The sequence below is a fragment of the Hylobates moloch genome, unplaced genomic scaffold (genome assembly GCF_009828535.3).
Source record: "Hylobates moloch isolate HMO894 unplaced genomic scaffold, HMol_V3 SCAFFOLD_11, whole genome shotgun sequence".
NCBI classification, from domain to species: Eukaryota; Metazoa; Chordata; class Mammalia; order Primates; family Hylobatidae; genus Hylobates; species Hylobates moloch.
In genome coordinates this window covers 39,815,964-39,836,167 of record NW_026652286.1, presented here as the reverse complement: position 1 = coordinate 39,836,167, position 20,204 = coordinate 39,815,964, and the positions used below count along the sequence as shown (strand labels likewise).

Genomic DNA, 20,204 nt, shown 5'->3' with positions numbered 1-20,204 from the left:
AAGTGTTGTCCATTTTTTTAGTGAAAAGCATTTTTTTCCCTGTGATTGTGGGCTGGATGCAACGGGTGCACTGCCAGTTAACTCTAGTTCACAGGAGTTGTCAGGATCCTTGGATTAGCGTAGCGCAAACCCTACCTCCCCCTCCTCGCGCTCCAGCCTCCTGGGAACTTCGGCACCTCCACCCCGACCCTGACCCTGGCGTGAAGTTAGCCAGCCACCCCACAGCAACTGCCCGAAAAGTCCTTCTTAGGCTCTTGTGACCTCTGCAAGAAGATTATACCTGTAAATCCCTAAAGCCATCAGCCTAAGGTGGGGGATGGGAAGTGACTGGGGGCCTCGGGCAGACAAGAAGGCGCGAGCCGGCTCTCCCTGCCCCACCCCGCCCCACCCCGCCCCACCCAGGCGGGACTTCTTGCCATAGCCTTCCCTGGGTCACTGTGAGACAAGCTCTCCCCTGGCTAAGCCAAGACACTTGGACTTTTTCCAAAGGATTTTCAGTAGTAATGAAGAGAAAGCACAAGGGACATAAACAGAACAAGGTGGCCTAGAAATGGGAGTGTTTACAGAGCTTGGTCTTCGGAACCCAAGAGGGCCGTAATAGACCAGATAGCAGGGCCGAGGGAATCCACCCGGGAGAGAGGGAGGGAGTAGTGGATTTCCATTCTCAGTAAGGAGGGAGGCAATTTGAAAAGAGGAGGGGACGGTGGTTTCAAGACTTCCACCCTGGGGAAGAAGGGACGGGGAGACGGCGGGAATCTAGGAAATTGGGGGATGGCTATTTCCATTCCTGAGAAGGGGGGAACTTGATTGTGGGAGGTTGGCTGAAGACTCCCACACCGGAAAGGAGGGAGCCTCTGCAGAAAGGCCCCGAGTGGCGACAGCGGATCCGGGACTCCCAAGCAAGCAGGAACCGGAGCAGCCTCTTAGCAACCCTGTCCCGGGGAGGTTTGAAAGCAGCGGTGCCCTAGTGACGCCGGAAAAGATGGAGCGGTTGCCATGGCGACGCGGAGCACACCTCGGAAATAAATAAATAAGCAGCCCAGGCTGCCGCAGCCGCGCCCCCGCGGGACCCGAGCGAGGGGGAGGGGGCCTCACAGGCCCGGGTCCCCGCAGTCGCGCGTCCCCGCCATTGGCAGAGCCGGAGGGGGTCACCCCCCGGGGGGCGAATGGTACAGTCCTCCGCCCGCGCCCCGGCCCGGCCCGCAGCCTGCGAGCCAGCCCTGAGCCCAGCGCCGCCGCCGCCGCCGCCCGTGGAGCCCCGAGCGGAGCCGGAGGCGGCGATGGAGGGAGTCAGCAGCCACCGGACCCTGTCTTACAGCCGCTGGAGCTATGACAGGTAGGGCGCCCGAAGGGTGGCCCTGAGTGAGCGCCTGTTGACCCTCGCTCTCCTGCGGGAGAAGCGGGCCTCCGGGGGCTAGGACTGGCGCGAGCGCCTGACCCCCAGGGTGGGCTCGGGCACCCGGACCCTCGGGCATCCGGGACCCAGAGCCTCGGGTACGGCGCAGTGGAACTCAAGCGAGGGTAGTGTCCCCACACCCACGGGGCAGAGCTGTCGGAGGAGGGCCTGCGGCCACTGGGACTAGCGACCTGGCACTTCTGCCCCCATCCCGGCTGCCCCGCCAGGGTCGCTCCGCCGGGGGACCCCGAGAAAGGGCGCGGAGGGGGTGCCGGGAGGGGCGGGGCAGGGGCGGGGGTGGGACCCTGGCGGGCGGGGTGAGGAGGGGGCGCCTTTGGCTCTGGGATGCGCCCGCCGGGGTCTGCGCCCCGCTGGCCCTCCGCAGGGACCGAGGCTGGCCCCGGGCGGACTGCCCCGCTGGCTGCCCGGGACCCGCGAGTCGCTGCCTGTTCCGCGGGGCGAGATGGCAGCCCGGGCCGGCTGTCTGGGCGCAGGAGCGGCGCCCTCGTGTTGCCGGGCTCTCCGCCCGCCCCGCGGGGATGGCGAGCGGCTGCCGGAGTGGGCGGTTTGCAGCTGCGCTCCCCACGCACTCGTCCTGGAGGAAGGAGTCATCCTCCCTGGCGAAATGAAAAAAATAAGAACGGAGTGAGTTGGTCATAAAGCCGAGTAGATTTATTCCTAGGTTATGCCCTTTCTACCTTTTGTTGGTGTGTTAAATGCTACCCCTCTATTTAAAATGAAACCATGATGATAGTAGATAGTTGCTTGTTTGTTTGTTTGTTGTTTTTAAGTTTCGTAACCCCATGTCCATCTGCAGAATTCTGGAGTTAAATTTCCTGACCCATGACCCTAGATGGTGAGGGCTGGAAGACAAACTTCATTTACTGGGCTGCTCTCATCTCCGTGAAGTCCTGCTTCCTGTGCTCTCCTTCCTTTAACTCTGCCAAAAACCTCCCTGCATCTTCGACAGCCCTTGTTTGCCTAGTTTCAGAGGAACAGGTGTCCCTCCTGCCTAAGGCTAGTTCCCCTAGGACCCCTCCTCACCCTCCCTGAGTCTCGCCCCATATTAATCCCATCTGTCTCCTCCATCTGCACCTTCGCCTTTTTACTGGTGATCTCTCTTCAGCCTGTAAACTTATTCACCTTTGTCTTGTCTCCCTCCTCGAGATGGGTGCGACTGATCCACGTCTGTTTTTTTCCTTTCATTGCCTTCTTTGGGGGAATATATCGTCTGAATTAGTTAATTCTGTTTCTTCATCAACCCTTCCTTGCACAGCCCCAGCAAATCTTCTGTCCACCTCATGATTCCAGTGCACCTGCCTTTTTGAAAAGTGGTGCTCTCCACGGAGAACTCTATTATTGGAATATTAAACTTGAAATAACAAAACCTACAAACTTTGATTCAGATCCCAAATCCACACATTCATTCATTTATTCAACAAACATGTATTGAGTGCGAACTATGTCCTGGGCCCTGGAAATAAGGTGATAAAAAAGACACAATTTCCTCCCGGAGATGAGCTCACAGTCTAGATTATATTAGAAATAAGTAGTGACATATTCTGGGAGAAAAACTTAAAGTTGAGCTAATTCCATATAGTAAATAATTTTTCCCTGCAAAAGCAAACTTATAAAAGCAGAAAGACTTTGGAATTAGATAACCTGCATTCAAATCCTGACTCCACCTAGCTAACTTTGGACAAATTACTTCTCCCTGGGCCACAGTTTCTTGGGGAAGTGTTGTGAGTATTAAATGAGGTAATAGGCCTGGCGCAGTGGCTCACACCTGTAATCCCAGTACTTTGGGAAGCTGAGGTGGGCAGATCACTTGAGATCAGGAGTTTGAGACCAGCCTGGCCAACATGGTGAAACCCCGACGGTACTAAAAATACAAAAAACAAACAAAAACATTAGCTGTGCATGGAGGTGCACGCCTGTAATCCCAGCTACTTGGGAGGCTGAGGCTGGAGGATTGCTTGAGCCCGGGAGGCGGAGCTTGCGGTGAGCTGAAATTGTGTCACTGAACTCCAGCCTGGACGACAGAACTAGACTCTATCTCAAAAAATAAAAATAAATGAGGTAATAAATATAAAGGGCTTATCATATTGCCTGGGACTTAGTATTCACACAATAAGTGGTATAAATTGCTGTTTTATTAATGCATATTGTAAATGTTTCTGGAACTCTAGTCTTCCACAGAAGCTTAGTTTGAAAATCTTGGCCAGGCGCGGTGGCTTACGCCTGTAATCCCAACACTTTGGGAGGCTGAGGTAGGGAGATCACGAGGTCAGGAGATCGAGATCCTCCTGGCTAACACGGTGAAACCCCATCTCTACTAAAAATACAAAAAAATTAGCTGGGTGTGGTGGCGGGCGCCTGTAGTCCCAGCTACTTAGGAGGTTGAGGCAGGAGAATGGCATGAACCCGGCAGACAGAGCTTGCAGTGAGCCGAGATCACGCCACTGGACTCCAGCCTGGGCAACAGAGCGAGACTCCGTCTCAAAAAAAAAAAAAAGAAAAAATTATTTTTCTGCTTTCAGACCCCTACATAAAGACATTTACTGGGTCTCTGTCTTCAGAACTCTTTTCTTCTCACCCTGACAATCTCAATACCTCGGGAGCTATGTGAAGAAAACAACTCACCTGGCCCTTGACCAAACTAACTGAATCAGAATATCTAGGGGTAGGATCCTGGGCTCAATGTTTGTTTAAAACTTCCCAGGTGATTGTGATGCAGCTGGTTTGTCTACTCTCCAAAATCACTAGTCCACACCACCTCCTCTATTTTCTAATCAGTACTTGCTTTTTACGACATAAAGATTGAATTATTAAAAAATTACACAATACTCAATCAAGCTGTTAAAACCATTACACAAGCAACACATACATTGGGTACATAGTATTAAAAGTGAAAATCTGTGTTCTGCTGACCTTATCCCCATCCTAACTCTATAAGGAACCATTGTTAATAGTTAACTTTCACTTTCCAGCACTGTTCTCTGGTTGCTGCCCCCATCACATCTTTGAACCTGGCAAACACCTGTCCTTCAAGTCCTCATCCAAGTTGACCTCTCCTCCATGTGTTTATGTAAGCTGTTGTCCCCCTTGCTTCTGGACCATGTGTGTATCAGTTATCTATTGCCATGTTAACAAGTGACTCCTAAACTTAGTGACTTAAAATAACAACTGTTTTGGCCAGGCGTGGTGGCTCAGGCCTGTAATCCCAGCACTTTACGAGGCCAAGGCGGGCGGATTACCTGAAGTCAGGAGTTCGAAACCTGCCTGGCCAACATGGTGAAACCCTGTCTCTACTAAAAATACAAAAATTAGCCAGGTGTGGTGGCACACACCTGTAATCCTAGCTACTCGGGAGGCTGAGGCAGGAGAATTGCTTGAACCTGGGAGATGGAGGTTGCAGTCAGTGCAGTGGAGATCATGCCACTGCATTCCAGCCTGGCCGACAGAGCAAGACTGTGTCTCAAAAACAAAACAAAACAAAAAACACACAAAAACAAAACAACAACAACAACAACAAAACAACGGTTTGAGTTAGCACAAGATTCTGTGGATCAGCAATTTGGGCTGGGCTTAGCTGGGCAGTTTTGTGATCTGGGCCAGGCTCAGCTTTTCTGGGTTGGGCTTGCTCACATATCTGGTGCTCCGGCTGGGAAGTCTAGAGCAGCTGGGCCCTCTCTCCATGTGCCTTCTCATCTTGCAGCAAGCTCACTCAGGTTTGCACACATGGTGGTGGAAGGGATTCCAGTGAGAGAGCAGAAGCTGCAGGGTCTCTTGAGGCCTAGGTTTAGAACTTGCACATCACTCTGCTGCCTTGTATTAGTCAAAGTAAGTCAGAATGCCAGCCCACATTTCAGGAGTGGGGAAATAGGCCTTACATCTTGAAGGCAGGAGCTGAAAATCTATGGCCACTTTTCCAACCTACCAAAATATGATGCCTACATTTTTAAAATTTCTGACTCCTCTTAGGTCCCCACTGTCCACATCTGAGCACACGCCAAAGTGCTCCTCTTTTCCAGTTCACTCCATTCCATTCTATTCTCAGGCTACACCCTGGTCTCAGTTGTCAACGCAGTGCTTCTAACACAGAAATCTATATCTTCAACTCCAGCCTTTTTCCTAGACTTAGTCCCACATCTCTCAATGCCTGTAGATGTCTCCATCTAGATACTCAGCCAACATCTTTAACCCAATAGGTTTAAAATCAGACCCTTCACTGGTAATTGTATTCTCTAGTCAGCATCCACAAGCCAAATGGACTCCTCAAAACTTGGACATTGACCTTGAACTCTCCAAATCTCCTTATCTATACCACTGATTGTTATGAAGATAAAAGGAAAAGATCTATGTAAAATGACTGCACAAAGTAGGTATCATGAAGCCCATTGTTTTCCACAGCTTGGCACCCCATTAACCATTTTGTCTCCACTCAGGCTTCAGTCGTTATCCTCAAAGGCTTCAGTGCCCATATCAGTGACCAAACTAGCACTCTTCACTCACAATTTCTGGACCTTCCCATTCTAGACACTTCTCTTCAGTTATTCACAGGATAAATTCCTAGATGATGACAGCTGGAATTGCTTCACTTCTAATCTCATACACACGAATTGCCAACTCTCTGACCTCAGGCATGTTCCTTATACATTACTACTGCCATAACACAAAGGTGTCTGCCTTCATGGCCTACCAGCCTTTTCCCGGCCTCTCTTCTCTTCCCAGCTTGTATTACATGGTAGATTATTTCAGTCACTCACTCCAGCACTTTTTATTCCCTCACATATGCTCAGCACAACTCTAGCCCAGCGTGGATCAATGTTAAAATCTCTATCCCCTTTCTTCTTATGACACTAGAATCCTACAACAAAAATGACATGCCTGTGCAGGATGTCACCACTTTCATAGTCTTCATCTTCGGCCGGGCCGCCAACGCCATCTCTCAGTCTTTCTGCTTCTCCCTGATGAACTTCACTCCCATTGCCCACAACAGCCCTTCCAAACCTTCTGCACTCTCAAGACCCCTCTCTGCTTGACCCTTATCTGCACCCCATGTGTTATGTAAATGGCCCTGCCTCCTGCTCCTTGGAGAAAAATTGATCACATCAGGCATCATCTTCTGTCACATCCTGACTCCACTTCATTTCTGCTCTACTTCAATCACTCCTTTGTGGGGACTTTATTGTTCTTCCAGTTCTTTGCTAGTATAAATAATTTTGTGTTGAACATCTTGTATATATGACATTCTCCCCTCATGTTTGATTATTCAATTAAACTCCTGAAGAAGGATTGTTAGTTTCCAATGTTGTCTACTGTCAGATTGTCCTCCAGGAGGAGTGAATTGATTTCTTTTTCCACAGGCAGTTACTGACTGCATTGTTTTACAATTATGTTTGTGTGTGTGAGTGTGACCTCTCAGACTCTGAGACAAAGTAGCATCACTGCACAGAACTTGGATTTTGGGGTCAAAGTGACCTGGCTTTGAAGCCCAGGTCCTTAAGTTATTGCTTATATGGCTTTAGACAAGTGACTTAACCTCCATCGACAAATAGACAATAATAATGGTAGCTACGTCTTAAGGTGGGTCCATTCACTCAATATGCATTTACTGAGCACCTTCTAAATGCCAGGCAACATTTTAGGCAGTGGAGACAGAATGAAACAAAGTCTGTGGTCTCGTAGTTCTTACTATCTAGTTGGAGGAGATATGGACAAATATATTTAATGTATCAGTGCTAAGAGGCTTATATAATATGATAAAGTGCAAAGAAGAAAAAGCAGAGTCTGGAGGAGAGAGTCTGACAGCATGGGCATGCTGGGGGTGGTGTGTGTGCTGTGTCATATAGTGTGGTCAGGGAAACTCTGAGGAGGGAGTATTTCATCCGAGAGCTGAAAGAGGCCAGGGAATGAGTCATGTGGTTAATGGGAAGAATGTTCCATGGAAAGGAGCAGCAAGTGACAATGTCCTGAGGTAGGAGTGTGCCTACTGTGTTTGGGAGCAGCATGGAAACCTGTGTGTCCTCTGCCTCTTTGTAAAACTTCCTTCTTGCCCTTCTCCCAACTCCCCGCATCCACACCACCCATCCTCAGGGAACTACTGATCTGATTCATTTCCTAGAGTTTTGTATAAATGGAATAATCAGTATGAACTCTTTTATTGTTTGGCCGTTTTCAGACAGTGTAATTATTGTGATATTCTTCAATATTGTTGCATAAATTAGTAGAGCATTTCCTTTTATTGCTGAGTAGTATTCATGGATATATCACAGTTTGTTTATCCCATCACCTGTTGATGTTTCCACTTTTTGGCTATTACAAATAAAGCTTTTGTGAATATGCATGTACAAGTCTTTGTATGGACGTATACTTTTGTTTTTCTTAGGCAAATACCTAGCAAAGCAGTGGAATGGCTGAATCATATAATAGGTCTACATTTAACCTTTTAAGAAACTGCCCAACTTTTCCAAAGTGGTTGGACCATTTTATATTCTTATGAGCACTGTATGAGAGTTCCAGTTCCTCTGCATTTTTGTGACAGTTGGCACAGCCAGTCTTTTTCATTTTAGCATTCTAACAGTTACGCAGTGGTATGCCATTGTGGTTTCATTTTGCATTTCCTTGATGACTAATGATGTCGAGCATCTTTTCATGTGCTAATTTGCTATCCATATCTCTTCTTTGGAGAAGTTTCTGTTAAAATATTTCCCCATCTTAAAGTTGGGTTGTTTTCTTTTTGAGTTTTGGGAGTTCTTTGTATACTGTGGACGCATCTCCTTTATCAGATATATGACTTGCAATATTTTCTCCAAGTCTGTGGTTTTCTTTTCATTTTCTTATGTATTTTCAAGAGAAGTTTTTGCTTTTGATGAAATCCAGTTTATCAATTTTTTTATAGATTGTTCTGATGTTGTATCTAAGAAATCATTGCCTACTTTGTGGTGACAAATGTTTTCCTAGGAATTTTCTAATTTTACATTTTAAATTTAGATCTTTGCTACATTTTGAGTTAACTTTTTGCATATGGTATGAGATTCATTAAAAAAAAAATGGGCATCTAATTGTTCCAGCAGCATTCATTGAAAAAACTTTCTTTTTTCTGCTGAATTGCCTTTGTACCTTTATGGAAAATCAGTTGATTATTGTTTGTAAGTTTATACTCTCTACTCTGTTATCTTGATCTATGTGTCTTTACTGATGCCAATAACAAAAAATACTTGTAAGTATTAAAATCTGGCAGCTTAGGACTTTCAGCCTTGTCTTTCTTTTACAAAGTTGTTTTGACTATTCTAGGGCCTTTTCAACTTCACATTAATTTAACAATAAGTTTTTCAAGTTCTACCCCCCATCCCCCCAAAAAACCTGCTGGAATTTTAATTGGGATTTTGTTGACTTTATAGATCAATTTGGAGAGAGTTACATCTTAGTAACATTGGACCTTCCAATTCATGAACATGGTATATATATTTATATCTGTTTATTTAGATCATCTTAATTTCTCTCGGTCATATTTGTAGTTTTCAGTGTATAGGTCTTTAACCTCTTTTGTAAGATGTATCCCTAAATTCTGCATATTTTTCCATGATATTATAAAAGGGTTTATAAAATTCAGTTTCTGATTTTTCATTCCTAGTGTATAGCATGTTTTGGGATTTTTAATTGTGGTAAAATATGTATAACATAAAATGAGCTATTTCAATGATTTCTAAGTATACAAGTCCGTGGCATCAATTACATTCACAGTATTGTGCAACCATCACCACGATCTATTTTCAGAGCCTTTTTATTATCCTAAACTGAAACTCTCTACTCATTAAGAAATAATTTCTCATTCGTCCCCATCCTGGCCCCGGTAACCTCTAATCTACTTGCTGTCTCTATAAATTGCCTATTTTAGATATTTCGTATAATGAAATCATACAATATTTTTCCTTTTGTGTCTGGCTTATTTTGCTTAGCATAATGTTTTCAAGATTCATTTATGTTGTAGCATATATTTTTTGGCTGAATAATTCCATTGTATGCATAAACCACATTTTGTTTATTTTTTAAATTTTTTAAATTTAAATTTTATTTATTCATTTATTTTTGAGATGGAGTCTTGCTCTGTCTCCCAGGCTGGAGTGCAGTGGCATGACCTCAGCTCACTGCAACCTCTGCATCTCGGGTTCAAGCAATTCTCCTGCCTCAGCCTCCCGAGTAGCTGGGGTTACAGGTGCCCACCACAACGCCTGGCTATTTTTTGTATTTTTAGTAGAGACGGGGTTTCTCCATGTTGGCCAGGCTGGTCTTGAACTACTGACCTCAAGTGATCCACCCATCTCAGCCTCCCCAAGTGCTGGGATTACAGGCGTGAGCCACTGTGCACAGCCAGCATTTTGTTTATACATTCATCTGTTGATGGACACTTGGATTGTTTCTACCTTTTGGCTATTGTGAAAATGCTCCAGTGAACAGTGGTGTGCACATATCTATTTGAGCCCATCTTTGATTCTTTTGGGTAGTATAAACCTAGGAGTAGAATTGCTGTTTGGTAATGATAATTCTATCTTTAGCTTTTTGAGAAACCATGAAATTGTTTTCTACAAAGACTGCACCATTTTACATTTCCACCAGCAATGTACAAGGGTTCCCATTTCTTCACCTTCTCACCAATAACCTGTTAATTTCTGGGTTGTTATTATAATTATTATTATAGCCATCCTAGTATAGTCTAGGAAGTGGTATCTTATCATGGTTTTGATTTGCATTTCTTCAGTGACAAATGATTAGTATTATTTCTTGTGCTTATCTGGCCATTTATGTCTTAGAGAAATGTCTAAGTTCTTGTCATTTTTAATTAGGTTGTTTGTCTTTTTGTTGTTGAGTTGTAGGAGTTGTTTACATATTCTCAATATTAAATTCTTTTCAGATGTATGATTTGCAAATGTTTTTCCCCATTGTTGTCTTCTCACTTTCTTGATAAGGTCCTTTGAAGCACAAGTTTTAATTTTGATGAAGTCCAATTTGTCTTTTTTCTTTTGGTTATACTTATAGTGTCATATCTAAGAATCCATTGCCAAATCCAGGGCCATGAAGATTTACCTGTTTTCTTCAGTGTTTTGTAGTTTTAGAGCTTATATCTATGTCAGTGATCCATTTTGAGTTAATTTCTGTATATGGTATGAGTTGTGGTCCAATTTCATTCTTTTGCATGAAAGAAAATCCAGTTGTCTCAGCACTATTTGTTTCTACTTTTTCTCTCACTGAATGGACTTGACCCTGGTAAAAAATCAATTGGTGAGTCGGGCACAGTGGCTCATGCCTGTAATCCCAGCACTTTGGGAGGCTTGGGTGGGAGGATTGCTTCAGTCTAGGAGTTTGAGACCAGCCTGGACAATGTAGTGAGACCCGGTCTCAACAAAATTTATTTTTTAATTAGCTGGGCATTGTGGCACATGCCTATAGTACCAGCTGCTTGGGAGGCTGAGGTGAGAAGATCACCTGAGCCTGGAAGGTTGAGGTTGCGGTGAACTGTGATCACACCACTGCATTCCAGCCTGGGCAACAGACCAAGACCTGTCTCAAGGAAACAAAAACAAAAACAAAACAAAAATAACCCCAAATTAGCCATAAATGTATGGGTTTATTTCTGGACTCTTGACTCTTGTTTTACACTATATCTGTGACCAAAGGTGGATTCTGGCCCACACTGGTCTCCTCTGCAACATATCTTCTTGTTGCTTTTTTCTGGCTCCTGGTTCCCAAACAAAGCATGCAATTGCTGGTGATATTCTCTGCACAGTTAGGTTTCTGTTGAATTGAAGAAGTAGCCAAATTCTGATTGTAAAAGTAGACTTTTGTACTAAGGCTTACTTTACCTTTTCAGGAAAACTTAAGAAAATATGTGTTTATTCCACTTTTAAAGTTTGGACCCTCAGGTTCTTTTCTTTCTCTTTCTTTCTTTTTTTTTTTTGAGAAAGTTTGAGACAGAGTCTCATTCTTTCTCCCAGGCTGGAGTGCAGTGGTGCAACCTCGGCTCACTGCAACCTCTGCCTCTCAGGTTCAAGCAATTCTCCTGCCTCAGTCTCCCGAGTAGCTGGGATTACAGGTGCCCACCACAATGCCTGGCTAATTTTTGTATTTTTACTAGAGACGAGTTTTCACCAGTTTGGTCAGGCTGGTCTCAAACTCCTGACCTCAGGTGATCCACCCGCCTCAGCCTCCCAAAGTGCTGGGATTACAGTTGTGAGCCACCGCACCCAGCCTGTCTGAGCACTCTCTAGTTCTGACATTCTGTGAGTATGTGACCTATGGCCTCGGTGTGTGTTCTGTGATTGGAAAGGCCAGGGTGGAGGGATGAGAACAGGACAGCTGGGATTGGAGGTCCTGGCCATGGCAGTGCCAGCTTAGGGGTTGCTGGCCAGAGGAGTCCGGTGGCTACCAGAGGCAGGGGGCTGGAGGCTCTGCTTTGTTCTAGAACTTTTTGAGCGCAGCTACTTCTCTTTTGATGGATTTATTTATTTTATTTTATTTTATTTTATTTTATTTTATTTTATTTTATTTTATTTTATTTTATTTTTTGAGACGGAGTCTCGCTCTGTCGCCCAGGCTGGAGTGCAGTGGCGCGATCTCGGCTCACTGCAAGCCCCGCCTCCTGGGTTCACGCCATTCTCCTGCCTCAGCCTCTCCCAGTAGCTGGGACTACAGGCGCCTGCCACCACGCCCGGCTAATTTTTTTTGTATTCTTAGTAGAGACGGGGTTTCACCGTGGTCTCGATCTCCTGACCTCGTGATCCGCCCGCCTTGGCCTCCCAAAGTGCTGGGATTACAAGCGTGAGCCACCGCGCTCGGCCTTTTGATGGATTTATAGCAGTACAGTAGCAAGACAGCTGGACTGGATGAGGCAAATGGGGGCAGTGTACAGAGAGAGGGTCAATGAGGAATGGCGTTAGAGGGCAGTGAGTGGGGGGTGGTCTGTTTCCCATCCAGCTGGTGTAACTGGGGCTCAGGGTGATTTGTGGTGGAGAGGGTAGTCAGGTATGGAGGTGGGGCATAGACTTTTCAGATCCCTTGGGACTTGCCCGTGCTGAAGTTTGATGTCATCAGGCACTGTGGTTTTCCAGATAGGGTCACTGGATGCAGTCCAACAAATGCAAAAAGACTTGGGCAGGGACATTGTATCTGTGACCAAAAGTGGAAGGAAGCTCCAGCTATGCCTACAGTCTGGAGAACAGTTGCCAAGTAGGGGCTCATGGGTATCTGTTGATACTTACTGCCTTCACTCTGGAAAATCCTGAGCCTGAGTCTCAGCTGGGAGATTCTGGCCCAGCATGTGCTTGGGGGAGATTCACACCTTTGCTGTCTATCCTAAGCCATGTAGTTTGTCCTGAAGGTGCAGCAGTTAGATCTCCGGGCTCAGGTGTGTGTTCCTCTGCAGCCTTGGGCAGGTGTCCTGGTCTTCTGATCCAAATATGAACAAAGACAACCCTAGATATGTATGTGTGTTGGGGAGTGGGGTTCAGAAGTCAGCAGGCCCTAGGGAACAGCCTGTCCATGTTGTTGCCCTGGGGAGAGGCAGATTTCTGCAGGTGAACAATGCTAGAGAACTGTGCCAGCAGATGGGACCCTAGTGTCAGAACGAGGAGCACAGAGCTGAGGTCAGGGGGAAGCGGTCCCCAGATCTGGGGAGGCTTTGGAGTCAGGGAGGGCTGGCACCAGGATAACAGCAGACTAGGATTATCTCTCTGCAAGGTCACGTTCCTCTACAAAGATTCAATCCCAGCCTGGCTCTGCCTCCATGCCCCCTTAGACACTGCAGACCAACTAAATGCCATGCCAGGAACACCACAGTGTCCCAAAAGGACACTGTCTCCTGACACCGGCCCCTCTTTCCACAGTCTGACATTTTGGGTGTTATTTTGTCCTCTCCATCACCAAGTGTTCAGAGAACAGAGGCAATGATGGGCTGGGCTCTGAGAGAAGGCTTCTGTGTGCGCATTTGAGTGTGTGCATCAGTAAGAGTGTATCTGGGTGGGGTGTGTGCACAGGGGTGTGCCTGCCACCAAGGGCAGCCATGTAGATGTGTCCCAGTTGTGTGTGCTTCTGTGGAAGCAGGTGTGTATGATGGAATTGACTGTGTGAACGGGGTGGGGACTGGGGGGATCCTCTCTTTTGCCCTGCATTTGGTGGGGTCAAGAGGTAGGATTGGGAAGTGGAAGGAGGTCGGGTACACTGGCCCTTTCCTGGGCCCAAGATTACACGTAATGGGGGGCCACAGGCCTGCTTTCACAGGTACCTTGCCTGGGCAGTTTCTGGGAGGCTGGTGAGCTCTAAAAGCCCTAAAAGCCCTCAAGGATTAAGCAGGAGCCCCTGCGCCTGGAGCTCCGCTTAGATCGCTGAGCCAGAGACCCTGTGTGACCCTGGGCAGTGAGCTGTGGTGGGGTAGAGGACTCTTCCCTTCCTGCCAGGCCCAACCCATGGGAGTTGAGAGCGGGGACCTCGGTCTGCCGTGAGGTGAGGGGCTGTGGGGCAATCCGGGGCCGCATCAATGTTGGATGAGCCTGCGCCACCTCGATACCATCTTCCTTGGTCTCACTTTTAGTGTAACCGGAGAGCCCAGGGACCAGTCCGAGCCGGCCATGCGCGATCTGCTGGCAGTGGCCGTACCTGGGAGGGGACAGGAGCTGGGGTAGGGAGGCTGGTGCAGGCCCACAGTGTGTCCTGGAACAGCGTGGGGGCCACGGGGCCCAGTCTCGCAGGGCAGGCGTCGATTCCAGTCTGGCCTCTGCTCGGGCCCTGGGTCCCGGTGCAGGGTTACTCCCCTCCCCCCTCGGGCCACCTCGCCTTCCGCGGGGTGTCATCTGTCTGGCGGCGTGTCCTTGGGCCAGTTCGGTCCCATCCCCCTGCCTAGCTCTGGGAGTTTCCTGCTCGGGAAGGGGCTGGAGGGGCAGCAGCTGGACAGAGAGAGACCCCGTGGGGTAAGGAAGGGGAGCAGCCACGACTGCGCAGAGCCTCCCACTGCAGGTGAGTGTCCCGCCCCCGAGCGCCTGGGGAAAGGCCCGGAGCGCAGGAGTGAGATTGGGGGTCCACAGTGGCCAAGCTTCTCCCCACTCTGGCCTTTCCTACTCCAGTCCTGACCCTTATAGCCTTGTGACACCACAAGTGCCGCCCCCACCCCCAACTACCACCAAGTATTGCCCTACAGGGCAGCAGTGAAGTAGGCTCATAGCCGGTGAACACCTGGTACTTGTTGGCAGAGGTTGGGATGAAGTTATTACTGCACTGTGGCCTCCATGGTCAGCATGAATGGACACTCCTGTGGGCAGTAAGATTGGATTGGATCAGTGAGCCATGGCGAGTGGGCCAGCAGCCTGTTTTAAAAAACTGTTTATTGGGTCGGGCGCGGTGGCTCACGCCTGTAATCCCAGCACTTTGGGAGGCCGAGGCGGGCGGATCACGAGGTCAGGAGATCGAGACCATCCTGGTTAACACAGTGAAACCCCGTCTCTACTAAAAATACAAAAAATTAGCCGGGCGCAGTGGTGGGCACCTGTAGTCCCAGCTACTCGGAGAGGCTGAGGCAGGAGAATGGCGTGAACCCGGGAGGCGGGGCTTGCAGTGAGCCGAGATTGCGCCACTGCACTCTGGGCTGGGCGAAAGAGCGAGACCCCGTCTCAAAAAACAACAACAACAACAACAACAACAACAAAAAACCTGTTTATTGGAAAACAGACACATCTATCGGCTTAAATGTTGTCTATGGCTGCTTTCACACTACAACCTCAGATCTGGCCCTTCAAGAAAAAATTTGCCGATGCCTGAGATATTCTCCCAGGGCATACTTCCCTTTAACCTACACGTGTCCATTCTCTTCCTCTCCCTCACACCTGGGCACCTATCCTCCCTCCTCCCTTTGCACCTCTGGCTCACACCAGGCTCTCCACACCTGGGAACATTTCTTTGGGGACCGTTCACCTCACATCTGGTCACTATTCCTCCCTCTGTCAAGAGAGGAAATGACTGGGGCATCAATTTCAGAATCTAACAGGACAGCCGAGGGCTAAGGGAGGACCTTTGCCTGACCCCAAGTTGTCAGTGAGCCCCTCCCTAGGCTACAGGAGCAAGGCGAGTTACCTGCTGATGAGCACAGCTGCTCTGGGCCCCCAAATCTGTTTTGCACCTGAGGGACTAAGGCCAGTTCTGGGCACGGGCTTTCTGTCACTCCCTCTGTTGGCTGGTGACAGTGCTGAGGTCCCGATAGAGTGGTGGGGAGACACTGCCGAACAGATAATTAGAGGGTGCCAATATGCTCTGGGGGGAACCTGGGAGACAGGGAGCTCCAGAGGCACCGCCCCTCGCCTGCCCGCTTCCCTGTCGCTTCCACACCCTAGGGCCCATCGTGCCCCACTTCCTCCAAGCCCCAAGCCTTTGCAAACAGAGCAAAATCCATTTCCCTGGTTCCCTTTTGTACATCTGAGTTCAGGGGTCCATTTCAGGGCCTGGAGTGGAGCAGAGGGAAACTCCGGGGCCTGAAGACAGACCTGCATTCCTGCTGTGCCGCCACAAGATGGCACTCTCGAGGTGTCCGCCCCCGTTTGAGCACTCCGGGAATTTCTGACGCTGGCCTTTCGCCCAGTTTCAGCCTGAAGATGGTGGTCAAACACACTCTGAATCCCACCAGGCTTGATTAGCTCTGCCTGCCCCCTGAGGCAGTTCATGGACTTCTTCAAACTCTGTAGTTCAGGACATACTGATCCTTTCTGCAGGGGCCCTCAGGAACTGCCTGCATTGTAATTACCTGCCTGCTTATACTCCTCCCCACCAGGCACTGCTGAGAGCGGGACCGTCTTATTCTCCTCGGGGCCACGTCAGGGCCTGGCACGGCACAGATGGCAGAGGTGTTTGGTGGGGTGTAATGTGTAAACAGTAGAGTGCTGCTGTCGTCATTCATCCCGCCATAGTTTGTCTGGTGAATGCATTTTTAGTATCAAGCTGCCTGAAGGAGAAGCCAGGGATAAAGACCCAAGCTCAGAATGTAACCTGGGGAGAGGGATTGGTTCATAGGGAGAAGCAGCCTTGCAGCCTTTCCCTCTCCGGCCTGGTTCTGGCTGTTGCCAGCATTCTAGGAGTTCTCTAGACAGGGTGAAAGGCACTGCAGCGATACAGGGAGGGCCAGAGAATGGGCTTTTGTTTCCAGGTAGAATTTTGGGGCATACCTGGCCTTGTCTGGGAGCAATCAGGGACCAGAGGCAAGGGCTGGGATGGGCTCTGGGGCCTACTGTGGCCTCATCCCTCTCACCTGGCCCCAGCTCAGGCCATTCCAAGAGCCTCCCAGCCTAACAGCAACGTGTGGCTATCCAAGGGTCCCAGACAGAGGATTGGAGGGCTGCACCTGTGTTTAGGGGACAGCCACCCCTCCCCCTAAGCACCTGCTCTGACAGCACGGGATGATGTCAACAAGGGACTTCCATGAAGCCCAAGGGGGAAGGACAGTGGGAGTGGGGTCTGAGGTCTGGACTCTGCTTGAAGATTGACAATGATGAGTGGGAATCCCTCACCCACTGTGAGCTCTAGGAAGAGGGTGAGCATTCCTGTTGACTGTGGCAGAGTCCAGGCCAGTTTGTGCTCTTGGTGTGACCCCAGGAGGGAGTCCTTTGCTGGATCATCTACCTCATGGGCTGGTACTGACATGCAGGTGCCACTTCCCTGCCTAAAACAGGCTCCAGAGTAAGACTGGCATCGCTCACCAGGGTAATTATTGGTTTGGGTTCAATTTCCATTCAAAACAGTAATCCCAGCCTGAGCTGGGTGTCAGATCTGAAGGTTGATTATTAGTAACATTTATCAACAGCCTCTCTCAGCTTCAGGCAATTACAGCTCATCTGCCATTCCTGCTCCCAGTCATGCAAAATTGCCAGCTTCTTCCCTGCCCACCCCCTCCATTCCCCTCTCCCCTTCTTCTCCCATCTCCTCCCCTTAGCAGACAACCTGACGGAGGGCAGGAGGTGGGTGCCACCTTATGACTCACTATCACCCTGTATGGAGGGGTCCATGTGCATGCTAGGCACCTGTGCTCCCCAGCAGCAATATTCATGTTGCAGAGTCTTGTGAAATCTGAATCTGATTCTATCAGAACTGAGGAGAATCGGTGAAGGGGACAGATGGGAACCCATGTTTCCCGGCTTCTTGTCACATGATGCGTTTTCAATGGCACCGTGCTCCTTCCTACTCCTGACTCAGTCTGTTCCTTCCCTCCAGGGCTGAGACTAGGGTGAGGCTAGAAAGGCATTGACCTCAAGTGCAACCTTCAAAGGACCTCGAACAAGCTCAGTAATTAAGATAAATGATATTTCAATATAGTATTTTTTTAAATCAAAATGAATGCAAAACACATACAACAAAATCAAACTTTTAATAAAGACAAGATACAACACTGGATTTGCAGGCCTTGGCCTCACTTGCCTTACCCTAACTCCAGTCTTGTTTATCATGGACAGTTTTGCTTTGATTTGCTGGAAGTATTAAATTTCTTGGCTGCTGAGTTTTTTGGCAAATCTTGGTGAGAGCTTTATTCAGCTCACCCTGGTGCTGGCCCCACTGCTCTCACTTCCCGCTGGGCCCTAACCTCCTGCTCCCTTCAGCTCTTACTGCCTACTGCCTCAGGCAGGGTGGCTCAGCTTCTCTCTTAGCAGGTGCCCAGGGCAGCAGGGGACCCAAAGGGCCCCTCCATGGGCTGTCTTCCAGGGTGCCCATCCTCCATTCCATCCCACTGAACCCTGCTTCAGCTGTCAGACACCTCAGGGAGGGCCTGCAGGTTGCCAGGGTAACTGCTGTGATAACTAGAGGACAGAACATGCTGGTCTTGCTCTGCTCGTAGAATCATGTCCAGCCAGGGCTGGATGAGTGCAAGCAGGCACGCCTGACAGCGTCCCTGACTCGCTGATCCAAAATGTCGCTGGACATGCGTGGAGGTGGAGAACATTCCATGTACCCGCATTCCTCCACGGGGAGGACAGCATGAGGCTGAGGAAAACTGTGGTGATCTGTTTGTGACAGGGAGGTGAGACGCTGAAGTAGACATGGATGCTTCCTAACCAGCCTTCTGCAGAGGGTAGGTCTCATTTGCTGAAGGGCTTCTGTTCTGCTGAGCAGGGTCTGTCAGTGGGGGGCACACCTGTCACCAGAGAATACCCTCTTCTTATCCTCCCCTGGCTGTGCTCCACTAGCCTAAAAGGTAAACAGACATTTCAGAAAGATCAGTGTTGAAGGGGTACCCAAGATGCCATATTATATCTGGGACTTGAGACACTGTTATGTCGAGGTCCAGGCCTAGGCCAGCTGGTCACAGTGTCCAGATGCCTGTCACGGTGGGAGGCCTGAGGGTCTCAGGGAACATGTATCAGAGGCACCTCTGCCCTGCCTTTTCCACTCTGTGATCTCCCTTCTGAGCCCCCACTGCAGCACAGAGCCAGCTGGTCATCTAGCCTGGCAGTAGTAAGTCATTCTATTTTCCTACAGATAGGAATACATGGTTCCTGTTCCTCCTATGCACTCTGCCACTTACTGGGCAAGTGAATTCCCCTCTCTGAGTCCTAGGTTCCCCTTTCGTGAAATATCAATAATAGCACGCTTCTTAGAAGGTTGTGCCCACCATTCAGTGCACTAATGCAAAGCACTGTGACAGACTGAAGAGTCATGTTCTGTGGGGCTGTGGAGGACAGAACTAGTACTGAAGGGAGGTGTGTTTGAGCTTTAGGTGAAGCGGCAATGGCCAACTACAGAGATGGAGGGACCGCTCTGGGAAGAGCAAACACCCTGATGCTCAGAGTGTGCATGAGGAGGTTTCATAATCACCATCCAGCAGCTTAGCCTCAAAAGGGCTGCCTGCCTCAGAGAGCTATGACCCTTGAGAGATGCAGTTTATCCAGCCCTGAGGTTCTGTTTGACCATCTTTCCCCGGTTGTCCTCCAGGGGGTCATGGCACAAGTCTCAGTAGCACAGGCCCCATGGTTCAGCCTTAAGGTAAGAATGGATCTCCCTGGAGGAAGCTGGCTTCATCTACAGTTGATAAATTCACCTTTTTTCCTGGTCCAATTTCCTTGGTTTAACCCTATGACCAAACCTGAGAGCTTTGGCAGGAAGGAAACCAGGGAGGATATTGTGCTTGAGAAAGTGCTGGCCTGAGCATCAGCTTTGCGATGTCCCTTCACTCTGACTGGAAGGTCTCATTCCACCTGTAGCAAGACAAAAGACACCCGAAAGAGAGTTTCTGGGAGATGGAGGATGAGGTCTCCAGTTGCAGGTGCATGCACACGTCCACTTCCCTACCTGGAAGGTGCCGGCATGCAGGATGTCTGTGCATGTGCCCCTTGCACTGACTCCCTTGAGGCTGGCTGTGCAGCTTTGAGGCATGTGTCCAAGCAGAGAGAATAGAAGACTCCATATTGGGAGCCTTGGCTTTGACCTTTCCTTTCGCTGAGCCTGATTTTCCCAACAGTGTTATGGGAGGGGAAGGATGAGATGCCCTTCTCAGCTGATGTCCATGATTCTTCTGTTTTCTGGAGACCATGAGTGTTAACAGAATGTGCTCACTTTTGCACCCTTCTTCCATGACCACTTACAGTCTGTCTGCTTAGCAGATGAGGGGTCTGGGTCTCCAGGGTCCATTTGGGGTGGGGTCAGCAATGTCCAGCTTTGCATCTGGGTATGACTTTTCCTCTGATATTTGAAATTGGATTCTGAAGATTCCTAATTATTGTTCCAAGTTCTCGTTGAAAATCTGGGTGTAATTTTTACAAGAGCATGGCTGAGGATGGACATG

General features: G+C 48.8%; 1 protein-coding gene across 4 annotated transcripts in view; it reads left to right on the top strand.

Annotated features, from left to right (window-relative positions):
• Window positions 1-1,009: 1,009 nt before the first annotated feature.
• TUB (TUB bipartite transcription factor) overlaps window positions 1,010-20,204 on the top strand; it is a 115,763-nt gene continuing 96,568 nt past the window's right edge. For 2 of the 4 annotated variants that reach the window (XR_009215498.1, XM_058446235.1), the window contains exon 1: window positions 1,010-1,336. Coding sequence is in view for 2 of the 4 variants with exons in the window: in XM_058446235.1 (XP_058302218.1) it covers window positions 1,167-1,336 (170 nt within the window). In the remaining 2 variants the exon portion in view is untranslated. Of the gene's footprint in view, window positions 1,337-4,461; window positions 4,485-20,204 lie in introns of those variants that run through there. The other 2 variants (XM_032166678.2, XM_058446236.1) reach the window with 2 other exon arrangements.